Here is a 26,954-nt window from a genome sequence, read left to right as displayed (position 1 = left end):
ACAGATGGTGCCTTCAGAAACTTGTCCCTGATGTTCGTGAAAAATGACAAATCTTTATTTTGTTTGTCAGGATGAATTTTTTGCAGATGCTCTTGCAAACGAGACGGTTTCATTGCCTCATTAGATAACACTTTGTTACAAAGTAAACACATGGGTAGTTGCGAGTTCGACGGCAAAGGAACAAATCCGAACTTCAAGTACGTGGAAGTGTATTGACGACACTTCTTTTTATTAACCGACATCGTTGGCAGCTGCAAAATATGATGAGGGAAAGATAACTATTTCTCAAAATTAATAATTCACGACCACGATAAAGAACTAATAAGCGCACTTACCTAGCCGACTGGTCAAATAAACAATGAAAGTCAATCGAAACTGAGGGGAAAAAACAGAAATGAAGCGAACGAAAAGCAACTCAAGAAACACGGGTCAAATCAAACATTCATATTGAAAGGACGCTCAACGCACGCACTGCGATTAATCGCGCAGGAAGACAGCTGACGCACGCGCTGTGATTAATCGCATGGGAAAACAGCTGACGCATGCGCTGTGCTGGTTGGGATCGGAGAAGAATCGTAGTGTCGAGTTCTTCAAGGTCAGCTTACCTAGAATACAAATTCGTCTCACCATTCTTAGAAGTGCGTGAGGGCAGCCGTCGCGTAAGTTCGTTTTATTGCTGGTACAAATGGTGTAAACCGGATAATTGATTTAATAAATTTTTGGGGGAGTTTTAAAATTAAGTTCAAATGCCAAAACATGCTCATCGCCCCTCTACCGCCCAAAACATGCCCACCGCCCCTCAGCATCCTTCCACCGCCCCGGTTGAGAATCACTGCTCTAGACCCTTTACTTTCTCCTCCAGCAATCTGATCAGTTTGCACTTGGTGCAGGTATAATTGGAGTCCTTGGGTAGGAATACAAACATAACACACACCTTGCAGGTCACCATGGTGCTAGCCTCTTTCTCCATGTCTTTATTACTCTTAAGGGTTGTGCAGATCCAAATAGATTTTCCAAATAGATTTTCCCTTGTAGACTTCCTGATTTAGATTCTTAGTTACAAGATTTGCATGCCATTAGGTACATGGGCTGCTAGTTTGAACCGATGAGCCAAGTCTCACTTCTCTGTTGCTCGCAGTAAGCTCCTCTTCACTCTCCCAGAATCCTCTGGTGGTATGCCAATACTCCCAGTGAGGGTCCTTGGCTAATGACTGGTGGGATTCAGTTAACAATGGCAGTGGAGAGTACCAGGATTGCCATCACAAAGCAATGTGGTCACATGACATCAAGCTTTACGACTGCATCGCTTAGTGATGGAAATTTGGTTCCAGTTGCCATTGTAACTTGAGGACTACCTTATGTGTTGAAGATTTGCTTATTGCTGAATACAGAAATCAAAACTTGTATACATGTATCATTCTCAGGATTTAAATTCTAGGCCTTCACCCTGCCTTTTCAAGTTAATAGCCTTTTTCTGTTCTGTTCCTAGCCTTGAAAGTAAGAGGTACTTGTTCAATGCTTATATATTGTTTCTGCCTGGCCTAAGAATCACTGGTTCCCAGTTTGCCAACTTCGGCTCTTAGACTATTTCACAATTGATTACAAAATAATATTGATCTATTCACACAGCAGATATGCTTCACTGTAGATTTAGAAATTTCTAGTAATGTTTAATTTGCTCAGGGATTTGGATCCTAATTTAAATAGAGCTATTGAACAAATTAAAACTTTATATACCATACTGTGAAAGTCAGTTCTCACACTGAGAAAGGAACAAGCAACTATCAAAACAATGAGGAAATGCAGGCTGCCCAGTCCTTAAAAAAGCAGCAGGTATCCTATCCTGTTGAAGCTACCACCACCATTGCTACCATAATATCTACAGATGTCTCGTTTGAAAGCAAAATACTTGCTGGAATTCTTGTGTTGTAACCTTATTGTTCTTTCTAATAAATATCACTATCAGAGCTCTTTGAGACTTGCTTTTTGAATTAACTGTTTCCTGACTAAATCGTTGAAGAAACCCCTATTGGCAATATGCCCAACATGCTAAGTCAAAATTGAACAAAGTACATTATGGCTTAGCATGATGTATGGAGTTATTCTCAAAACCATGTTTTGATTAACAGCTGGAAAATAATGTGTGGAATACATTAATTTTTTATTGAATTCTATTGCATATTAAATATGATATAACAACTAGATTAGAGCTCAAAATAATACACACATAACTGCAAATATATTAAATAATTGTGACTACATATAACTAAACTGCCTGACTGCCCTGTGGCTAGAAATTGCAATTATAAAAAGCATAAAAGAAATTAAGTCTAGAAAAAGAGATATTTGTATCAAAACCAGTACCATCTTCCTGTGGTGCTCAGGATATTTAAGAGTATCATATCATCATCAAATCTTGAAATAGAGGAAGCATCTAGTGTAGGCAAGATGTGCTCACAATAAATCAAAGCAAAGAGGGGACCTTAAAGTCTATGGAAAACTATAGACCAGATAAAAGGGAGAGAAAAGGCGTAAGAAAAATAATAGTGCATATTAGATGATCTCTCAAAATAGCTTTTTAGGGTTTTTTTAGTAGTATTTTTCAGAATTACTGGTCACCCTTCCTGTTTTTGCCATTCTGGCCCTTACAAAAAGCTGGGTTTTGTGGGATTTTGTTGTTGTCAATTGTTCATTGTTTTCTACTTGGTAGTGTAAACTTGGCAATAGATAGTGAATCCCACAAATCAATCTCAGTGTAAGAAAGATTATGGCATTATTTTAGTTGATAACCATATTTACAATATGTTTAGTAACTTTTAGTTAAAATCAGGTTGGACTGTGGCAGTATTTCCAAGCACTGCTGTAACTGACAAAAATTTGGAGAAAGGTTATTTTGTATGCTGCATACAAAAGTTATTTCTATTTTAACTCAGTAGTTATCTATATCTGTATATCTATCTCAAAGATGTAGTATACATTTTCATGGAAGATTTTATGTCTATTATGCTTTTCCATTTCCTGTCCTATATGCTCTAAAAGCTAAGGGGAAAAACCATTTTTAAAAAAAGCTGTAAGCATTTTTTCCCAACAAACTAAGCATAATTTACTTAACTCATGACTCTTGACTTTGCTTCATTCTTGGTCTCCTTGAAATTTTTTTACACAATGAAAAGGCAGCATTCAGGCCCTTAGGAACACTGCTTGTTCCTTAGTCATTGTTGCAACGCCAAAACAAGAATGAAACAAGCTGCATGATCAAGTTCTTTTTCTTCCGAGGTCTTTATGTGCATTATAAATATGGAATGAAGATATAGATATAGATATATAGATATATATTTGTGTAGATGTAGATATAGATATAGATATCGAGATATATGCACACACACACTCAAATTATATATACTATATATTGACATTTACATTTACTACAATTAATAAATCTGTCTAAATTCTATTACTTCATATACAGATTGATACTGATATGGTTGAATAAAACAATATTTTAATTATATTTTTTCTGTTTTTGTTTTACAATTTCTATTTTTATTTGTTATAAGCCAATGTGAGTGTTGTATGAACAGAAAGGCAGGATACAAATTTAATAAATTAATGCCATAAAACCACAGATATATAATTTGGGTTAAACATATTGACTGCCATCGGGGAGTCATTCTTTGCAATTTATTTATCCTGGACAAGACCAGTATATAGATAATTAAAGCAACATGTGTGCTTTTTACATAAGATTTTCAGCCTAAACTGATAAACAAGATGTCTTGGCCTTTCAGTTGCTAAGCTTCCCTAATTAACACAGGCTGAGATAATTCCTATAATGTATAACTTGATCCTTCAAGTATGGTGCAATTCAATTTAAGATTAACTGCAAACTTCTATCCAGTGCAGATAGTTTCTTAACCCAGGTCCCTTCTATCTTTTTGGATTAAGCTTTATCCCACCACAACCTCTAGGCAACAGCCCAAGTGCTAGGCTTCTCTGGAAAAGAGGTAGAAGTGAATATCTCCTGAACAATGATGATTAAAAAAAAAACTTTTTTTTAATAAGACAAATGTTTGCTGCTATTAATCTAAACAGTTAGTCCTTGCTTAGTGACCACTCGTTCAGCACCTGTTTAAAGTTATGACAGCAGTGAATGAGGAGACTTACAGCCAGTCCTTAAAGTTGCAGCTGTTGCAGCATCCCCATGGTCACGTGATCGTAATTCAGGCACTTGGCAACCAGCACAGAACTACTACGGTCACTGCGTCCTGCAGTCACATGATCACCATTTGCAACCTTCACTGCTGGCTTCCAACAAGCAAAATCAATGGGGAAGCCAGCAGGAGTTTGCAAGTCTTGGTCATGTGACATCATGCTTAACAATTGCACACGATTCACTTAACAACTGCAGCCAGAACTGCTGTCACAAGTTGGTGCGATCACATGATTTTTCGCTTTACAACTGCATTGCTTAGCGATGGAGTTCCTTGTCCCAGTTACAGTCACTAACTGAGGACTATCTGTATTTACTTTTACCCTTAATTCTATATCTGTAATCCTACATTCACAATTCTGCAATCTATTTCTGTAAATTTATAACTATTAACTATATTTATTAACTACACTTATGAAATACACCTCTGAAGTATTATACTTGCAAATGATGAATGGTGATTTTGGGTTACTTCGGAATTACTTCCCCTTACTTTTTTCTGCAGCATTTTTTCATGGTCCCTTTCTGACAAGGAGAGAAAACTAGCCCTTTCACTCCCTGCCCCACCAGCTTTGCTACTGAGCTGTATTCTCCTGTTCAGAACAGCTGGGCTGGTGATGATGGCTTTTTCTGGCTCTGTAGTTCCAAGTGAGCACGTTATTGCTGCTGTGGTTACTTGATTGGCACTGTTGCCATGTCTTATGCTTCTGGCTGTTGCTGGGTTGGGATTGTTTTGTTGCTGTGGCCTTTCTGCTGGTGACCGGGGGGTTGGGGTGGATTGTCTACTGCTGGGCAGGCAGTGTTGAGGAGGCTTCATCTCATTGCCTCCAAATTCTATCATGGTCAAGGGATGATCAACAGGGAAAGCAGAAAATTATGTGGTTTTGGTTGCAAAAACGTTATCAGTGTAGCTATTTATTATGTCTGTAAAGCAAAACATCATAATTTCTTGTGGGAAATGATGAATATCAAAATTGTCCAAGTTTTCCATATGGAGGTGGTAAGCTTTGCTGAGAAGAGTTAAATTTTGTTCATCGTACAGCTGACTTGACAATAGAAGACATGGCAATCTCAATTGTGCTTTGCCATTATGCATCATACTGGGCTCACTTGGGAAACTGAATCTAGGACTGAGGGCTTGCCTTTTGATCAGGATGGACTGTTTTGTGTGGAGTTCATCAGCATTTCCTTTTGGATGTTCTTACCAAACTTTATCCAGGGGCTCAGTACTATTCTCTTATCCTAAGCAACAGGCATTCAATCCACAGCTCTTGCTGCTGTCATTGACCACAGTGTATTTCCATATCCATCATTTGGAGACTGGTCTGATTCCAAGGTATGTGGGTCACTACTGTATAACAGATTGCCCAAGAATATCACATTGAATTTTGAGATAATCTACTGCTGAATTCCAAGGCTTTTTTAGAGGAAGTCCATCTCCTTTTGCTAAAAGAGCTAATTTGGGAACCATATTGTCAATTTCTATTCAAGATATTTTGAAATTTATCCTCTTTTTGAATTCTGCTTTAGAGTCTGGTACTGGTATGTCTTGCTGTGTGTGGGGGGACCCGTTTCTTGGTTAATATAGTGATTATGATGGGTGATTATTCTCAGCTGCTATGTATTTTAATTTTTGTATTATTGTAATTGTTTTTATTCTTTTTTTAATTTTGTTTGCCGCCCAGATTCATTTGGTGAGATGGGCAGTCATAATGAATGAATGAATGAATGAATGAATGAATGAATGAATGAATGCTCATAGTACTGATTCATGTGGTGGGAGATAATAACATATTGTGCTATTGGCTCAACTGAGTTTCCTCTACCACTGCTGAACACCAATTGCATACTGCAACTATTAATGTTTCAGGTGTCACTTGAGCAGTCCTGTTGTATCTCAGGCCAACTCTGCTTCTGCATCAGGAGTAGTGTAGACCAACATTCCACTGATTATAAGAAGACATATGAAGATCTGAAGGGATTTGGCCAACTGCCTCTTCATCATCACTTGATGCTTTGACAGCTGTGAAAGCCATGGTTTATGTTGACTTGTCACGATTATCTATGCCTCTCAAAAGTTTCCTGACCTGGCATCTCTCCATTGAGGAGACGTGTGCTATCTAGATATCAGTCAGCCTCACAGAAGATTTGGTTTGAACTTCCCTCAGATCACAAATGGACAAGATCGTCTGGTCTCTCAGAAACCCTCCATTAGAAATACCTGTGCGCTAAAGTGGAAATTTGCGCAGCACTGAATGTGGAAAAAGAGCAGTTTAATCCTCTCCAGTGTTAAATTCCTCACGTTTTGGTTTCCTTAAGTTTGAAGCTTATGTTACTAGTCTTTTCAGGTACATTTGTCCAGGGACCACACAAGTGGTGGTGATTACTGCTTATCTCTTATGCTTATATAAAGAGGTAGTCTCTGTGCATTTACTCTTAATCCATTTTCATAAGCAGCGGTGTTCTATACTTTACACTGGTAAATGAAATCTAAGCAAGTATGGCCTTCTTGTATGTTTGATTGTTTAGTTTATACCCCACTTTTATTCTAGGATCTCATAACTCCTTCTCTTCCAATTTTTCCATTCTTTTTCTCCAGTGAGAAAAATGAGTTGGCTGACAGCGAATTGGCACTAAGATACCCATGCATGATAGATACTTACATCTAATTGTCCTTGATTCATTTGCAGTGGTTCGTTTACCTGAGCGTGTTTACCTGCTATTCACAAGTCTTAAATCTACTTCATTCTTCTCACTTCAGTTCTCTGTCTAATGATCCTGCATTGGCTCCAATTCTGGAACTGTAACCATGAAGACCATATCTTTGTTGTAATTCTCCATGCTTTCTTCCTTAATCAGATTTTTCAGTTGCTTTATATCTCAGTTGCTCCTTGTCAAGCATTATGTGTCCAGGTTTGTTGCCTCTAGCAAAAAAAAAAAAAAAAGTCTCCAACTATGTGTTTTTGAAGATTACTTTTTTATGATTGAGAAAGACTTTCTGGATTAAGTAATTTACATAGGTGAACTAGAGTCACAAGAGATTCTTAGATTTTATTGATGCAGAAATTATTTGTATGAGCCTGCTTGTGTTAAAATTACTATGGGGAAAAAACTTCTGTTTGCAGTTATTAAGTCTTCTGCTGTTCTTAAAAGAATTTCAGTACAAATCTGCCACAACTGCTTACAAAGCAATATTGGTAGGGCAGCACTTTGTATTTTGACAGCAAAACAATTTCAGGCACAATTTATATTGAGAAGTCATATCTGTTTCAGCGATTTGTTACCTATGGTGAATTGCAGTCATCAGTTATTGCAGTAGTCACCATTTTTATCTGGGCAGAGTCCCTTGTCCATCTCTGCTTCTTGGTTCTCATCAAATATATATTGAATAATGCTTACTTTGGCATATTTATGCATCTCGAAAGCTTCTGTGCAAAAGGGAGTTGAAAATTTTTAGCTTGTTCTATTTGAAAGGAAACCTCTTTTTCATTAGGAAAGGTTTTTCAGTTTGAAATAAGTGGACCCATAGTTCTGTTACTTCACTTATCAGTTTTCTCAGAGGTAGAAAATTAATACTTAATTTAAAGTATTTTTTAAAGGCCTAAAAAGCTGGAGAACTGCATTTAACTGCACTTTAGAAAAATTAAATACTTCCACCAGATTTTCTGCCCCTGTGTAATCTGAATTTACTTTAAATTCTTTTAATCAAGACAAATAGATCCGTAGCATGCTGCAAAGGAAATGCATCAACCTCTACCATAGATATGGGTGAGTGAAGGGCTGAGTGTTGTCCCTGGGCCCCTTTTTTGTGGTGTCCAGAGCACCCAGGATTGCACCACCAAATTCTAATGGCAAAATGCTGAATCATACTAGGGTACTTTTTGGAACTTGGAACTTTGCTTTTTAATAAAGCATTGAAGGGCATTATTTTAGTACACAATTTTATATTCTATATATATTCTATAGAGAGATATATATATGTTTCACATAATGTATAACTATACCTGTAAGAGTGCACTCTATTTTAAAGGGTTAACTTATTTTATAAAGAGCACACCATTCCCCTACCCCATCTCCCTTAGAAGCAATTAGCCAGATGCCTGTAGCCATAAATTAATTCCGTACCAGGCTGGTGTTAGGCTGGTGTCCGGAGAAAGAAATTTGAAATTCCAAAGAAGAGATAAGAAGAAGAAAAAAGTTAAACTTAGATTCAACTTTTAGGGACCACGTCAACCCCTCCTTAGACCATCCCCAAAATCCCATGTATGGATATAGGGGAATGTACCACCTGAATACATTTATGGATGTCTATAAAACTCTGATGTTTGCTTTGTTAGGTGTGATTCCTTCAACATTCCTTTCTAATGGGTGTTGATTGGGGTCACCCAGCTGTGTCTTGATCAAAATACATCTGTTATTTTAAAGAAGCCTCATCTCAAGTTTTTATTTGGCTTTTATTGAAACTTGGGAATAAAAGGTGCCATACAGTATAATAGGATATAATAGAATCTTGATATAATAGGGCTATAACAACAGAATCTTGACAGCCTGCCAGAGTTTCCTTCTGTGTTGGCTTATACCATGCAGGATCATATGTGTGTGTGTGTGTGTTATTTTGAAACTCTTCCTTATGCCTCTTTCCCAGGACTTAGATTTCATTTCCTGTCTCTTATCTGTTAATGGCTTTCCTGGGTGGAACTGCTTCTCAGGCTTCCCACCCATTGTTTGTTTGTTTTTTCATTCTTGGTTGTGTACTATGTACCAGGTATACTTGGATGTTGGGTGAACAGTGGTTTGGGTTTGGTACACTGTTCATGAGGACAATTATTTTGGGCTTTTGGAGTCTGCTTCTGGAGAATAAGAACTAGCCCACGGGGAGAAGAAATTATGCTTATCTGGGGCCCACATGGAGACCAGCAAAAGACTGAATCCTTTCAGTTTTTCAACCTGCAGCCATCCATGTTATTTACCCCTTTGATTTGTTGGACTGGAGAATTAGGCAGAGTTGGCGAACTTTGATAGTGGATGAGCTGCGGTGCTCGGAACTGTTGGTATTTCTGCGCGGTCACTGTTACGGGCTCATGGGGCCTAAGAAGCTGGAGAACTACATTTAACTGCACTTTAGAGTCTGAGGCTAGCATAGCCTCATTTTACTGTGAACCTTTCTTTCGTTCCTGGCAGTAACTCAGTGGGATCTCTGTTTGAATTCCGACTGTAAGACCTGTAAGATTGCAATTTCAATCTAAATTATTGGCAGGACTGGGCCAACTAAAGGAGCTGCTGAGTCTGGAATGGCTAACAAGGTGACTGCTGACGGAACATGGGGAGGGGCTCTTGACCTCTCACACCAATTTAACCCTGCTTGAAGTAAGAAGCAGATGGAGGCAAAATCTGTGACACTTTGGCTTTATTGAGAATAGTAATATTCCCATGGTGTTGGGTTATGAGAGATATGGTTGAGAGCACTGAGCACATTGTTTCAGGGTGAGGGAGACCTCCAGTGTAGTAGTGATCTAAACTTCCAGTCTAATCACTCCATTCTGGGAACCAGGTGGCCATTTTGCTGGTAACTTAGCTCTTGGTGCTGGAAGCATATAACACTTATTTTGCAGGCCCTGCATTGGTTGCTGATTGGCTTCCAATTTAAGGTGCTAGTGTTCACCTATAAACACTTCATGACTTGGCACCTGGTTACCTGTAGCTCTGCCTGCTCCAACTGGAATCATCTGGATTCACTGGATTCTCTAGGGAACAATTGTATTTTGCCCCACACTTCCAAGAGGTGTGGGGGAAAGGAACTAGAAGATGCTGCTTTTCTGTTTTGGTGCTGATGCTTTGGAATAGCCCCTGGTGAAGATCAGACTGGCTTCTTCTTTGTTGATTTTCAGGAACATGGTGAAAATGGAGCTATTTCAGAAGGCATTCTCCTAATTTTGTTTTTGTTTTCTCATTTGTTATTTTTATTTTCAGAGTTTTATGATGTTATCTTTTAGCCATACTGTGGATATTTTGCCTTTTTTGTTACATTATATTCTATAGAAGCTGCTGAGAGTTAGATTGCAGTGGGTATAAGCCTATTAAATAAATAAATAAAAATTACCAAGACATAAATAATTACATTGTTTCTTTGGATACTACTTCACAAAGAAAAGGTTTTATCAGTTACAATGTTTAAACTATGGACTAGTCTTTAAAAAAAAAGGTTTATAAAAACCCCTCCTTGCTTCATGTTAAATAGGATATTAGGTGCATTTTATTCTCATGGTTAATCATTTTAAATAATTTTACAATATGAGCAGAATAAGATGTTTAAAATATGTGTTCTAAAGTCTTGTGGATGTTTTTTATGAGTTGCTTTGTTGATGTTTACCTGCTATATTTTAGTTATGATTTGTATTTGTATAGAATCTTGAATGTATAGAAATTCAATTACCTTCATTATAGAAAGGTGGGAGTTAAATAGCATTTCCTCTGTCCAGTGCAACAAGCAACTCTTGAAAGGAATTTCAGAAGTAGGCGGTATTAGGGCTCATTGATCAAAGCAGAATGGGTTGGGATGAGGGGATCAGATACTTACCACTGGACAATGATTAAATATTTTGAATCAGCCAGATATCTTGGTTAACTATGAACCACATGTTCACACAAATATAATTTTTCCTTGCTTGTAGAAGCAATAAAAATCATATTTATAATATTTTCATGTTTTTAACAAGGAACACTTTGAATTTGTCAAGAATATATTGGAGAAAGAGGAAGAAGTATGGTTAGATGATCTCTAACATATCTTTGATAGTTTTTAATTGCTTTTCTGTTTTTAATATGTGTATTAATACCACATTAAGAATTGTAAAGAGGGTTAAAGAGAGCATAGATGGCATAAATTGCCTGTTTATTCCTGTATTGTTGGTTTAGTTGCATATGACCCCAATATCTGTCAATGATATTTATCCTTCAATTTATACATTTTTCTTATGCTTCAGTTGGAAACAAACTTAGAACTTTCTCCTCTCTTAGAGGCCTTCCTTAAATTCTGACGTTCTAAAATATTTTGTTGTATGTAAGAAATGCTGATGCTTTTGATTTACTCCGTTATTAATGATCCATATTTCTCTTCCTCTAGCATCAGCACCAGCCAGAAGCATTGCTAAGCACAGAATTTCTCCCACCATCAATTCCACCTGGGAAAAGAGAAGCATCATCATGTCTAATATTACCATTGATCCAGATGTCAAACCTGGTGAATATGTCATCAAGAGCCTCTTTGCTGAGTTTGCTATTCAAGCTGAAAAGAAAATTGAAGTTGTAATGGCTGAACCTTTGGTGAGTTCTGTTATGCAGCCTTCTTTCAGTTTGTATTTTTCTTAAATTATTTAATCTTAATTTGAAAACAACAATGAAAAGCCATAATATGCAGTGAAGCATAAGGAAATCCTATATTTCCTCTCCTTTCCTTTCTTCTTTCATGTAGCTAATTGCTTGTTAGATCAGAGTTGGAAGGATGTTAACCACCAGGCCAAATTGGCTCATTTTTATGTTAAGGCACCAGGCTAGAAACCAGGAGACTCTGAGTTCTAGTCCCACCTTAGGCATGAAAGCCAGCTGGGTGACTTTGGGTCAGTCACTCTCTCTCAGCCCAACCTCACAGGGTTGTTGTTGTGGGGAAATAAGAGGAGGAAGGGGTATTAGGTATCTTTACTGCTTGAGTTATTTATAAGAATAATAAAAGTGGGATAAAAAAAATCTAAAATATATATAGTAGAGCAAAGGAAGTACTTAGAGATTTTGCAAATCATAAAACTGTAAAATAGAACTTACTAGCCAATTACAGACTTAATTTGTACCTGATTAAAATCCCCTTTATTTTAGTAGGATTTGAGCATTATAAAACATGCAAAATAGAAAACATGCTACTAATAAAGTTTATAAAATATCCATATTTGATTGTGTGTTGCAGTTTTTTGATGTTCCCTTCTATTTTATTTCATTGATAACTGGCTGTTCCCCTGCTTCTGCTGATCCATGGCTACTAAAAGCTTCCTTCTTTCCTGGCCAAATAAATACTTTAGTCTAAAGTGAAATTTATGTAAGTAGTCATTCTGATAAAAAGTTGACTCAAATATGTTGAGTCATGTTAGATTCCCACATAGCCCCAGAAATATGGGAACTTCACTTTCAGAGACTATATGAAGATTCCTCCGCTGATATGGAAATACAAATGAAAGATGGCCTAAACGAGTGGCCGCCTGTCTCAACAGCTGAAATCAAGATGTTAATTGGTCAACTAAGAAAAGGGAAGGCCCCGGGAGCAGATTTTATTCCAGTAGAAGCATTGAAAAATTTCATGGAATGGTGGGCTCCAATGCTAGCATCCCTCTTTACTTACATTGATAAGACGGGACGAATCCCGGAGGATTGGGGCTTGGCTATTATAGTCCCAATCTTTAAAAAAGGCAGGAGGGATGACCCTACAAACTATAGGCTGATTAGCTTGCTAAACTCAATCAGCAAATTATATACGCTAGACACTTACAGGAAAAACTCAAGGACTGGATGGTCCAGAAGAACCTGATAGCAGATGAGCAGGCAGGATTCAGAGAGGGACGAGATACCATCGAACAATGTCAAGTTCTTCAACATCTGATAGAAAAGTATTCCAGCAACAAGATAACATCATTGTATGCTGCCTTTATAGACCTCAAGGCAGCCTTCGACTCTGTTTCTAGGACCAAGCTTTGGGAGAAGCTGGAAGCTGCATCAATAGACAGTAGGCTTCTCTATTTAATTCAGGCGCTACATACTAACACCACCCTTAAGGTTAAATGTAATAGGCAAGGGTTTCTTTCAAAACCAATTAAAGTGCAAAAAGGGATGAAACAGGGATGTATCTTGGCTCCCTTACTCTTTAACTTTTACATCAATGACATGGTGAGATACCTAAACCACCTGGATTTTCACCCGCCTAAATTAGGGGTTCATAGCATTGCCCTGCTGCTTTATGCAGATGACACAGTTGTCCTTTCTAGGACACTGATTGGTCTAAGAAGAGCCCTGAGAACTCTGGTCCAATACTGTGCAAACAATCGTCTAGATATAAACTATCAGAAAACAAAGATTATGGCCTTTTCCAAAAGACCAAAACAACACGTCTGGACCAACAGTCATAGAATAGAACAAGTGAATAGTTTCAAATACTTAGGTATAATCGTGCATGCCCCTGGATCAAGGAGAGCTCATTGTGAATATGTGGCTGATTTAGGTCTTCGTTCCACCAATGCCATTTTAAAAAATTTTCGAAGTAAAGGGGGGTATTTTGTCCCAGCAGCTCTCAAGCTTTTCCAGGCGAAGGCGCTAGCCCAACTTCTCTATGGGTCTGTTGTCGGCTCTCCAGCTTCAAGTGTGACATACTTGGAAAGAGTCCAAGCTAAATTCATCAGGGCAGTCCTGCAAATGCCCAGATGTGTCTCCAATGCACAATTACGCTTGGAAACAGGCACGATAAAGGTCGAGTCAAAAGTGCACCTAGCTTCGCTGAATTTTTGGCTAAAAATAAAGCACTACCCGCAGGGCCTAGCTCCACTTACCCTTCAAGATAAATTTCAATCCTTGTGGAAAAAGGATATCGAGCTCAACCTCTCTAAGTTAGGCTATTCTACAGCTGGGATTCTAGCGATGGAATATGAGCAGGCAAGAATGGCCATAAAGCAGAGGACAGAGAATATAGAATGTCAAGCAGATTTAGGGAAGGTTTCATCCTTTTTATCTCCGCCATGTAGCAAGTTTATTGTCACTGCTGCCAGATATCTAGCGCAGCTTGAGCTCCCCAGTCAGTGGAAAGCATTCTCTTTAGCTCGTTGCCGTGTTCTTCCTTCAGTGGTGCTGGATGGCAAATACAAAAAAATTCCATTAGCCGCAAGACTTTGCCCTTGTGATGCCAAGGAAGTAGAAGACATGGGCCATGTTCTCCTCCGCTGTATCTTTTACCAAGTCCCACGGAGTAAATTGCTCGCGCCCCTGATCAGCAAGCAGCCTGGCCATCAAGAATCAGATTATCTTCAAATGCTTCTCATGGATGACCGGCCTTACGTTACAGCGCAGGTAGCCAGGTTCTGTGCGGCAGCAATAAAAATCCATCAACATCGAATAGGAAGCTGCTGAAAGGTTTTGCAGTAATGGATTATAGCCAACTAATATTTTAGTTTGCATTAACAGTTCCCAAAGAGGCCTGAAAATACTACTTCAAGAGTCTGGGGGCCTTGCTGACTGGAATCGATTTTGGTAGGGGTGGACTAAGTAGGTGACCATGAAAAAACAGACAGAAATATCACCAACACACTTCAATTTTAGATATTATCATTTTATCATCACCTTATTTTAGATAACAATAATTGTAGGATATCATAATTTAAGGAGTAATAATTACATTTGACTTCATGTATAAATGACATTTAGGTGGCCAAATTATAATTATGATATAGATTTTACTTGATATTATTATATCTAAGATTTTTAATTAGACATGTTATGTGCATTTTTAGTTGTACTGACTGTAATAAACTGATTGATTGATTGACTCAAATAGACTACCATTAGAGCTGTAAACATAGACTTTGGAAGAAGGCAATAGCAAACCATTGTTGCCAAGAAAATTACATGGACATGCTCATGTAGTTACTAGGAGTCAAGTGCAACTCAGAGAACTCTATCTTGCATAATCTTTAGGTACTGTCTCCACTTTAGTCTTTTTTATTTTTTTATTTTCTTGTTTCAATGTGGGACAACAGTTGGAAAAGGAGATGCACTGGGAAGGAGAAAGAAGCAGAAATAGCAGCCGGTGTTCATCAGCAAGGAAAAAGGAGACTTAGAGGAATCATACTCAATTGATAAAGGAGGGGGAAAGTTACAAAATAAAAAAAGGAAACTACTACCTGGAGGCAGTGGAGGTGTTTGGCTATATATCTTCTAGCTCTGGCTTGCTTTTAAAGCTCCCCATTGGAATTGTATTAGACCTGCAAGGACTTGTCTGATTTTTTAAAAATTATTTTTAGTTTACCTTACTGCTGATTCATACAACAGTGTTGTCTAGATCAAGGGCTTTCAAACTTTTTCAGGCAGTGGAATCTGTTAGTTAAAAAAGAAATTTCCTGGAACTCCTAACCAAGAGACAAAGTTCACAGTTTAAAAAATTGGCCTGGTTAAGAAAAAGGATAATAAGAGATTATAGGTTTGGGTAGAGTATTATATAGTTTACATATGTCAATTCTTATATTCAAAGAAGTAATTTTTTAACGTAGATGAAAAAGTTATAAGGCTCTTTCTAAAGGAAATAGGAAAAAAACTTTTTATGGTTTACAGTAGTGTTATTATTTGATAATTGAATCATTCAATTAAGATAAGATACAAATCAAGGCTTAATGATATGCAACAATAAAAAAATATAATTAATGCTAAGATATTACTGACTATGATGAATTTTCAATTTGTCTCTTATGAATTAATTTTATCCATTTAATATTTTTTTTTAGCATTGTACTGGATAGTTATGAAACTGATTTGTTCTTTAGTGTTGTTGCCACTAATTTGTGCATCGGCGCTTAATTTGGAATTTGCAGAATGGATACCAAAGAACGAGAATACTAAAGGAGATACCATGGCAGCAACAAACTTAATTTATTAAGAAATTATCCCTGAATATACTCACAGTGTTGGGGTACTTCCTCAATCTGCCACAGTGAGCCCAAGTGGTGATGACGGTCTCCAGAATTCGACTCATAAGGAAGTTGTATTTGCAGGGCAGATCTTATAGCTCTTTATCCCACTCCCCCACCCTTTGGAATGCTCACCCTGTGTCAAAATCTGCAAGGCTCAATTCCCAATCCCAGTAAATCCTCTGGAGACCGATTTGTTCCAGTAAAGATTTCTTTATTGAGAAGAAGCATACAGCGTTCCATAGATTGCTGAAACTGAAAACCCCGCACTCGGAGACTTCCTTTTAACTGCCCCCTGCTTTCAGGTTTCAGTCCTTTTTGCGCCTTCCTTCGGATCTCTTCTTGTCTCACGCCTGTATGACCTTGTGAATTCCTGAGAACCTGATAACATCTCATCTGTCTCCGCTGTCTACCTAACGCTCTCCCCCCCCTTGTTTTATGGCACGAACGAGCAAGCGGCTTGTATAAACTAACAATTCTAATAAAATAACACTTCTACTTTATGGCTGGAATAAGCAAACATTCTAACTAGGTTAACAGCTCTAATAACTCTACTAGTTGGATCCAATTGACGATTGATTGCGAGGATCCTGACACCCTGGCACTGGATTGATTAGCCAGAAGGAAATTAATATTTATGATGACATTCAGTGAGGAGGAATGAATTACAAATGAGTAAACAGGGACATAAGAGAAGATTCTCATTGAAAGGAATGTGATAGCGCTGGCTATTTGCTTAGCGTGCTCACTGCAAACCACTCTTGAAGGCAAAAACCATGAACTATTAAATTTATTAAGGTCAAGGCAAGGATTTTGTCAGTAGAAAGAGAAATGCTTGAATAGTTGGGGAGATTATAAAAGAAGCATAGGATTTGAGTTTGACTGCACCAAGCTGCCTGTTTTAAAAGTTGATTATAAAATTATGATTAAAAAAGGACCTGGATTATGACTCTTCCAAAGAGCAGTCTGCCCAAAGAGGGCCCAAAAACAACATCAGTGTCAATTTAATTAGAAAAGGGGGCATTTTGCACATGCAAATCAGCAATTGAATCATCAGATCAAAATCATTCAAATCACATCATTTTCATTACTCAATCTGACCAGTTAATTTGACTTGGAAATTCAAATTGTAGCCCTGAATTGAACTTTAACAAAACATAAATCTATCCAATAATTTTCAATTCAAATGGGAATTTGCTATTTCTTAACAAGTAATTTGTCTTGTAAGATCAATGCCCATATTTGAGGACTGGATAATAGACAATGTAGCACCATTTTAAAAACAGGATATTGGAGAGGGGCTGTGGGATGTTTCTTTGTGGTTAGTTTAATGTCTGTTCCTGCTGTATTGGAGGAAAGTATTTTTCAAAATAAAACAAATTTCTAACATATAGAAGAAGCCTTGCAAATGAAAAAAGTAACTTTGAACATAGAATATCAATTGGAGTATTTTAGATACACTGCCAAAACCACTGCTTCCTGTCTTTTGCCTATCTTGGTTACTGAAGGTTAATTATGAGGGCTTTTAAAGAGAAATGGTCTGTGTCACCATGAAATAATTCTTAGAGCAAGGAGAGATTTATAACTGCTATCTAGGTATTATTTCTTTTGTTAAGGTATTAGAAAAGGTGATAACACTTTAAATTGAGGTATTTTTAGTTGACATGAATTAACTTATTATCTAGATTTGAATGTTTGGTAGTCAAAGATATTTTAATGGAAGATATCTATTAATAATTGTTTCTTCTAAGACTCTGAGCATTCTAAGGCTCTGAGCTCTTCGTAACATTGAGTATGATATCTGGCTGGACCAGTTCTAAAGATTAGATGAAGTTAAGTTTTTTGCTTCAGCAAGAATTTTCCACTGTTTTTTTTTTTAATGGGAGAGGGTTATGTGGTAATATTATGTGGTTGATAGTCCTTTATACTTAATATCCATAATATTACATATTGATTAAGCTTCAGCATTTTGTGTTTAAGTTTTCAAAGATGGATGTTAGTGAACAAGTAAACCTTTCATCACACAAATTTTAGTATTTTTGCTTTTTTGTTTTAATATTTTGAAACTGTTTAATTTCTAATGGTGAAAAGTGATAATCTACATAGAAACTGAGCAACTTCATATACACTATCCTCAACAAATAAACCATATTAGAGCTTAATATCTTGGCCTGGTTCACAACATATTGAAGTATAGCTACCAAAACACAATTTAGCTCAGCCTAATACATTTTTAAAATTGAGCCTTTGAGTTCCTTGCATACTTGCTAATCTTAGAAAGCAAGTGAAACTAACCAACCTCTCTTTTCATCCTTTAGCTCACAAGTTCCCAAAATCCTAAACCTGTCTTGGATGGTGTGTCAAAAGGAATGTGTAAATAACCTATGTGTCAAAAGGAATGTGTAAATAACCTATGTAGCCAGTACTTCTGTCTATAGATAGAAATAAAAGATTTGTCTATCTGTATTTTATACCAATTGTGTTTTGATTCTTTGGGAGTCTTTATGACTTTGCAGAAATAAAACAACTTTAATTGTAAGATCCTAGTGGACAAAAATGAGGAAAAAAAATTAAAAGGAACTTAAAAATAGAATTCTACCAAATTTTTCAGTTGATAATATTTGCTGTGTACTACTTATAGTTACCAAGATGCTGCAGATTGCATGAATGATTTTAAAAGGAATTAACAAAATTACTATATTTTCCTTTTCCCCTTCTTTTTGTTTTTGCATTTCTGTATTAAAAAGCAAAGAGCTAACACAAGGAAAGATAAATAAGAAAACAGTACATCACTAGAAAAATATTAGTTTTCAAGATGTGTCAAAATAATGCTTTGAAAGTGTTTTCATGTGCTAGAAAACTGTAGGGGAAAAAGGGAATACTTTATTTAGTGGACTATAATCCAGAGTATGATTATGTTTTTCCCGAATAGGTTAGCATTGGAAAGATCATTCTGTCATTTGAACTTCTTAGTAGGACAAATTCTTTCATTCTCAGGTCCCAATCAGATTAAATTAAATTAAATGTGATGCAAGCTAAAATAAACTACATAGATGCTATAATTGCTACTAATCAGTAGGAGACACTATGCAACCAGTTTCATCCTTATTCAGGCACAGCTAATCTCCATATACTCAGACCCCTTTATCAAGACTTGAACTCATGGGCCTTCACACTGAGGTGACTATATAGCATCTTAAGCTTTAAAGCTATCTCAGCATAGCTGACAGTAGCTTGTAAGAAGGGACATCTATAGGTGCTATAGTGGTTTTCCCTTTCTTTGTGCTCTAGTGTGAGGCCCAGTAGTTCTCTAGTCTGAGAGTGCAAAAGAACAAGCAAAATAAAACAAGCAAAAAACCACTGTAACACTATTACATGGAGTTGTATAGATTAAAGATGATAGTAATCAGGTAGTACAAGGCATCAGCAGCTTATGTCTAAAAGAAAGCTTTTGGGGTATTTGGTGGTGGCGCTGTACAATTATCTTGCATATAGTGTATGTGTTAATTTTAATCTTTTGCACCATGCTTTCCAGTCATGGTTTTCTAGTGGATCATGCTATAAATTTCCAGTCTGATCAGTACTGTTGCATTAGAATTGTATTCATTTGTTCTGAAATGTATTTGTACTCTTGGATTAACTAAATAATTTAATCATATTTTCTTATTGAATATTCTCTCAAATGCTGTGAACTAGTCCTTTTTTGGTGAAATTTGTGTGGTATATTTATAATTTATTTTAGCTTGCAAAATAACATGGATGAATTTATAAAAATTCTTAGCAACACCATTAATTAAAGATTTATGTTGTATGTAGTAGATGCATTTCAATATATTGTAGAGCTATATTTTAAAAATGAAATCTAAGAAGCAAAGTAGAGATCAGTTTGGATTGTTTGATATTGGATACATGTATGATACTGTACCAGATGTAACTTAATACTTTATTATTCCTATTTTAGGAAAAACCCTTGTCTAGATCTCTTCAGAGAGGTGAAGATCTTCAATTTGATCAGGTTGGTAAAATTTCTTTTAAAAGTTAAAACCTTGTATTGGTTAGGATTTTTAAACAGGAGAGGTAATAGAAGTCCACTACATACATTTCCTAAAGAATATAAGTTGGTTGACCTAGATTTTGCTGCTCAAGTTGGTTAAAAGCAGGTTTCTATGATATCTTATATTTGAAATATTTCAGAGATAGGGTTTTTACTCACTTTAGAATAGGTAACGAAACGTTTTCAGGAAAACAGCCATGCTCAGAGAACCCCAAGGACTTCACTTTAGAATCGTTTAGTTGCACCAAAGAAGAGTTCTGATTGAAAAAATAAGACTATGTTTTTTGCTAAGCCCATTAAAAAAAGTCATTTTACCTAAAATAAAGAAATAGTATAGTTCTCAATTTCATGTTTTTTGTTTCTTCCTAGCTGATGTCAGAAGGCTGGAGTAAAGTAATTGCTCAATTCAACATCCAGTAATGCTGAAAGCATCACTTTAATGTTAATAACTCATGAACCTATAAACCTTAATAAAATTAAAATCTGTTAGGTATAAATTTAACCTTGAAATTGACTCAATATGAACAGCAGTTTGTTCTTCACTATATGATTCGTGGGTCACGAAGAATCAGACATGACTTAACAACTGAACAACAACAACATATTGTAATGTGCTCATTGGAATTGGAAAATCTAAAATCAAGAGCACATGGAATTGTAACTTCTTATATCAAGTCTGGGTTTTATACCAGCCTGGGGTTCTATCACTGCCTAAATGCTAATCACCAATAGAAAAACATATTCACCTATAATCTAGGAGTTGTCAAATTGTGGATTGTGATCTTGCTGAGAAACCATGAGCAACTTAGAAAGAAGCCACAATTTTAAAAAAAAATGTCTCAGGTATTGTAATCATGCTCAGACTTTTCAGTATTACTAAGTTTACGGTTAGTTTTCCACATGTGTCCTTTTCTTAGCTAAGGTACAAGGATTCTTTAAACCACCAACAATTCTATATTCTTTAAATTACAAGGCATTATTTTGTGTAGCTTTTCTGAGAAATATTTCTGTGTCTCTGGCATTTCTACGAGTGAGCCTAGTAGTATATCAATAATATTGAAAATATCTGTAGAAGGTTATGGGATTGTAAAGTCAGTATTATTAGCTGTTTTAAATGTCTAGTCTTTCAGAATGGAAACATTTCTGTTGGGTGGTAAGAAAACAGCTAAAGATGACCATAGTGCTGCTAAAAGTTGGCAGCACCTTATTTGTGTGAGTCAGGTTTTTCCACAGTTGCTGCTACACCTATCAAAAATAAATGTGGAATGAGAAATGAGTATTGCTGTCATAAAAAAGAAAGGTTAATTTTTTAAAAAATTCAGAGGAAATGTCACACAAATTCATTTATCATTTAAGGATCACAGTGTGCAGAGTTTGAGAACCCTGATCTAGTATAATTTAATACAAAGCTTGGTGTTCATGCTACAGTATGGAAATGACAGAGCAAAGATGCTTTGGTATTATTGCTGCACTACAATATGGACATCCTATCCATACATATGTAAGAGAGAATGTTCTCAAAAGGATGCTATATAGACTGATTACTCTATAAAACCCTTAATCTTTTCTCTTGACAGTTGATAAGCTCTATGAGCTCAGTAGCAGAGCACTGTCTCCCCTCCTTATTACGCACCTTGTTTGACTGGTACAGACGCCAAAATGGAACTGAAGATGAATCTTATGAATACAGGCCTCGTTCCAGCACAAAGTCTAAGGGGTGAGTGCATTGCAGTGATACACACCCTTGGGATTTTCTTATATGTTACTGCTGTAATTACATATAATAGTTTGAATAATTCAATGTTTTATAAATGACAGCTTTAATGTAGCCTAAACATGTTAGGCTTATTATCTGTCAGCTCTAAACTCAAACCCCAATGCACACTCTCACATAAATTAGTCTTCAGCTTCATTGATGAGACAACTTGATAACACTTAAATAACAGATAATAAATATAGATGGTCAAATATTGAAACATAGTTGCATGGAATAATAAAAGTGGTATTATGATGAACAAAGTCAACCATGCAAGACCAGACAGCCTAGCCTGCAACTTTAAAATGGCAGAGGACCAATGCCAATAACAAAGATATATTTCTTTGGAAAAATGGTTTAAAGAAGATTGGAAATTTTGCCCAAAATAAATAAATAAAGCAGTGCATGCTAATAGGCAGTCATGGTCATGCTTACATTTTCCTTCTGTAGCTGTATCAATAATTGACCAGCCGTGGTCTATTATATGTAATTACAGATGTAAATGCAGATACTCAGAAACAATTAGCAAATGATATAATTCCTTGTTGGCTTAAATATAGTAGCGGTTGCTGACTATTGCTTTGAACAATAATGATCAATTGGGTGTTTCTCTGAACTTAATTTCCTAATCGTTTTTCTTAAAATTTTTGTTTCTGCTGCTGTCAGATGGTAAGGGTAGTATGGAATTCCAGGATGAAGATGGGCATGAGTGTAGAAAGATTTTGTATAACTTTGTTGCTTGCGTGCATATTCATAAAAAAAGTTACATGTATTTCTGTTTTGAGAAAGTAGCCTGCATTATGTCTAATGTATCTGACATTTGTATTTGTTTCAGGGATGAGCAGCAGCGCGAGAGGGATTATCTACTTGAACGGAGGGACTTAGCTGTAGATTTTATTTTTTGCTTAGTTTTAGTAGAAGTTCTAAAACAGGTAAGCTCTTTAATTTCTGCTAGATATAAACTAATATTTTTTGTTTTAATTTCAAAAACAGCTGAATGTCTATGTGTCCTGCTTAAGGATGGAGTCCAAAACTGAAGTGTATGTAAATAGAGGAAGCTCAGTAATCTTTGCAATCACCTTAAACATACCTTGTATCCTAGTCTTTTTTCTCTTACATTGTGCAGTGTAAAATATAGTTCTATTAAAATGAAATTAATATTTCTGTGGAAAAAAAGAGTTCAGAATAGTAGAATGTAATTTAATTTATTCAGATCCCCAAATAAAAATATGCCCTTCTATATATTAGCATATAAGTTTTATCCAATTACAGTACAACTTGCATTCTGATAAAATGTCTAAGCCATAAAGATAAGCATTGCATGCCTTCTCTGTTACAGATACCTGTTCATCCAGTGCCTGACCCTTTAGTTCATGAAGTTCTAAATTTGGCTTTTAAGCACTTTAAACACAAGGAAGGGTAAGTATATTTAAAGCACCTAAATGTCTTTAACCATTTCTGTCCTTTGAGCGAGTACTGACCATTCCAGTATCTCAGAGAAGTTGCACTAATGCAAAACTTTGGGTTCAACTTGTTAATAAAATTTTCATTTTGATTAGTTACTTAAGTTTTATTTAAATTTTTGCTAAACAGTGTTTTTGTGATTTAACTGATACCTATCCCACTGAGTTTGGCTGAATTTATTCCTAAAGAAATGTGTATAAAATTGGGGACTGAAAAGAGAAAGAACATGCAGATACCCCCTCCAATCCTATATTGCAAAATAATAGCCTACTAAGATATTAAAATGCTATTTAATAATATCTAAAATATTAGGATGGTTAATAAATAACCCTGGATAGATACAGTAAAATTAAGAATAAACATAGAAGTGGTTAAGATTCTGCCTAGTTGGTTTCAAATGTGGGAAATTCTACTCTGTAGTGGTTACATGATTTTGGGGCCTATTGCTATAGGAATAGTGCAAAATTTTGTTACACTCCTGGAAGTTGTTGATTTATCTGCTAGAAAGTGGAGAGTGAGGTGGTGGTATTCAAAATTTGCATGATAGATTGGTACAAGAGGGATGATAGATTTTTGCACCGTTGTAAGTTAAAAGGGCAATATGGATGATTGTTTCAATCATTAGCTGTCAGGAGCAGAGAGCAAATAGTCTGAAAGTTCCATGGGGAAGGGGCATTCAGTGTGCCTTTCCAGGTGTGGCACTGATTCCCCAGGTCTTTTACAGAGTCAGGAAATTTAGAGCAGATGCAGTCTTTGTAACACCTCTTCTGTCCCAAGTATTTATCCAGAGCAGAGTTCTTCCAGCTAACAGTATGGAATCTGCTCACATCTAATTTAGTCAGATAGTTTATTGTTGGTATCTGGGAAACATACTAACTGTGTTTGCAGTGCTATATGGAAACCCTTTTTTGCATGCTGAGCATACCTATAACCCAGTCTTATGTCAGATCAATTGCATTTTTTAATTTTTGCAGGTTAGATTTGATTGTTGTGAGCTGCCCAGAGTCGTTGAGAGTCAGGTGGCACACAAATGTAATAAATTGTTGTTGTTATTGTTGTTATTTTGGCAGCCTTGGCTCTAATATCATTGAGCTCATGCAGCTGGATTGAATAGTATTTTAGGTAATCACTCCCATTTAAACAGTTACTGTCTTGGGTGTCTCCCCAGAAATCTCCTCTAGGCACTTACATGAACTCTCAACTGGATCTTTAAGAACTAAAGATTTTTTGTTTATTTTGTTTTTGAGTTCATACCTTCTTGTTCAGTTAGTTATTGAAACTTAAAATACTCTGTAGTGGCCATCATTTTGTCCAGGACAGTTTTGGTATTGGAGAGCATTTTGAATTTCCATTGTCTTTCCAAGATTGGCTTAAATGTGGGGGAGAAGCTTTCTGCTATTGTACACCTACAGTTGATTTTTAAAGATAAACCTGTCTGAAAAAGAATGAACATTGTGGTTCAAAGGTATCTTAATTTAAGAAGTGGAATTTGGTTACTAGTTTCAGGAGGAATCATTATCCCAAGATATGAAATACCACCCCTGAAACTCAGAGGACAGAAATTCATTTTAAATCTATATTTTTTTCTTGAATTGATAGTGTATAGCTTACACTTATATGCAACGTTGTGTTAATTGTATACATTCCTAATAACAAATTTGTGTTTTTTGTTTTATACACTTTCTTTTCATTGTAGGTATTCAGGAACCAACACTGGAAATGTCCATATCATTGCAGATTTGTATGCAGAAGTGATAGGGGTTCTTGCCCAATCAAAGTAAGCAGCTCCTTTTTCAAGATTCAGACATTTATTCTTTGCCACATGTTTGTATATAAAATGCTTAATGATAATAGGTAGTGTGCTTTTTTATCATAACAAATAGCTACATAGCTACCTAAATAATATCTACTGATCAGTTGTCATAGCGATGAATTGTTATCTCTGTTAATGAGTTCATTCACTCTGAGTATTTTCTTTCAAAAAAATTTTTTCTTATCTCAAACACACAAAAATAGCTTTTTATGACATCACTGCTAAAAATCAAATTGACTTTTTCATATATCTTAATGTGATCTAGTATGGCCCAGTATTGTTTGTATGGATATAACTATCTTTTAAAAATGAGAGCAGTTATTTGACTGTTTATAGGAAATCTTTTTATCCATTATTCTTTTTAAAAACCTTGGTATCTGCCTTTCTGTGACTTAGGTTTCAAGCTGTTAGAAAAAAATTTGTCACAGAATTAAAGGAATTAAGACAAAAGGAACAGAGTCCTCATGTGGTACAAAGTATCATCAGTTTAATTATGGGGATGAAGTTTTTCAGAGTAAAAATGTATCCTGTAGAAGATTTTGAAGCATCATTTCAGTTCATGCAGGTAAGCTGTTTCATCATATTATAGTTAACATCATTGGTGTGCTTATCCTTTACAGAATACCAGAGTGCAAGTTGTTGCTGTATACTTCTTAAAATTAGGTAAAAGGGGAAGTAAAGGATAGTACAGTGGAGACAGAGATAAAACAACATAGAACTGTTTAAGTGATACATAGTTTTCCCTGTGACATTCTATGGAAGCGAAAGTTGGACTTTGAAGGAGGATAGAAAGAATATTGATGCTTTTGAACTTTGGTGTTGGAGAAGACTCCTGAGAATACCATGGATAGCCAAAAAAAGAAACAAATGGATCACTGAACAAATTAACCCAGCCATGAATGACCAAGCTCAAATTACAGTGGTACCTCAGGATATGAACGCCTCTGCTTGTGAATTTTTCGGGTTACGACCAGCTCCGGCCCCAAAAATTTACCTCGGTTTGCGAACTCCGCCTCGGGGTACGAACCGGATCGGTGGCCATTTTCCACCGTGACACGTGGTCCGTGGCCATTTTCTGCCCGTGCCACGTGGTCCGCGGCCATTTTCTGCCTGTGCCATGTGGTCCGCGGCCATTTTTCCGCCTGTGCCATGTGGTCCGCGGCTGTTTTCGCGCCGCACCGGGCTGTTTTCGTGCCGCGCCGCGCTGGGCCGTTTTCGCGCTGCGCCGTTTTTGCGCCGCGCTGGGCCGTTTTCGCGCCGTGCCGCGCTGCGCCACACCCGGCCGTTTTCGCGCCGCACCACGCCGTGCCTGGCCGCTTTCCCGCCTGACGCGTGGTCCGTGGACGCCAGAACGGATTAACGGTAATTACATTGAACCTTATGGGAAATTTGCCTCGGGTTGCGACCAAATTCGGGCGGAGGGCGGAACGGATTAACCGGATTTACATTGAACCCTAGACCAAATTCGGAGGGCGGAACGGATTAACCGGATTTACATTGAACCCTATGGGGAAATTTCCTTCGGGTTACGACCAACTCGGGATACGCCCAGAGTCACGGAACGGATTAAGTTCGTATCCCGAGGTACCACTGTATCATACTTTGGACACATTATATGAAGATGTAGCTCTCAGGAAAAGCCTATAATAATGCTGGGAAAGACAGAAAGAAAGAGAAGAAGACAACCATCAGCAAGACGGATGGACTCAATTACAGTGGCAATGAGTGTACAGTTGGAAGATCTAAAAAACCAGGTTGGGGACAGAATATCCTGGAATGTGGTTGAAAAAAGAACACGACTTATAATTAAGTGATTTATGCTTAGGTTTGATTATAACTTAGTTGCAGTAAAGCATAGTAATTGCAGGTTGATTTGGGAATAATGTGTGTGAGAGAGAGGAATTTGCAGGAAGTAGAAGTGGCATAATGCAGATCTTTTGGAAGGTAGC

General features: G+C 36.7%; 1 protein-coding gene across 6 annotated transcripts in view; it reads left to right on the top strand.

Annotated features, from left to right (window-relative positions):
- Nucleotides 1–26,954, top strand: part of FRYL (FRY like transcription coactivator) — a 184,349-nt gene that overhangs the window by 68,581 nt on the left and 88,814 nt on the right. For all 6 annotated transcript variants that reach the window (XM_088130624.1, XM_088130625.1, XM_088130631.1 and 3 more), the window contains 7 exons: nucleotides 11,334–11,533; nucleotides 19,880–19,933; nucleotides 21,550–21,689; nucleotides 22,564–22,660; nucleotides 23,068–23,147; nucleotides 24,889–24,969; nucleotides 25,402–25,570. In XM_088130624.1, coding sequence (XP_087986750.1) covers nucleotides 11,414–11,533; nucleotides 19,880–19,933; nucleotides 21,550–21,689; nucleotides 22,564–22,660; nucleotides 23,068–23,147; nucleotides 24,889–24,969; nucleotides 25,402–25,570 — 741 coding nt within the window. In that variant the 5' untranslated portion in view covers nucleotides 11,334–11,413. The remainder of the gene's footprint in view (nucleotides 1–11,333; nucleotides 11,534–19,879; nucleotides 19,934–21,549; nucleotides 21,690–22,563; nucleotides 22,661–23,067; nucleotides 23,148–24,888; nucleotides 24,970–25,401; nucleotides 25,571–26,954) is intronic.

This window comes from Python bivittatus, unplaced genomic scaffold (genome assembly GCF_059951505.1).
Source record: "Python bivittatus isolate LINGU-HERP-01145 unplaced genomic scaffold, Pbiv_v1 ctg000070_np1212, whole genome shotgun sequence".
Classification (NCBI taxonomy): Eukaryota; Metazoa; Chordata; class Lepidosauria; order Squamata; family Pythonidae; genus Python; species Python bivittatus.
The sequence above is the reverse complement of the archived record's forward strand: the minus strand, read 5'-3'. Positions and strand labels throughout refer to the sequence as shown.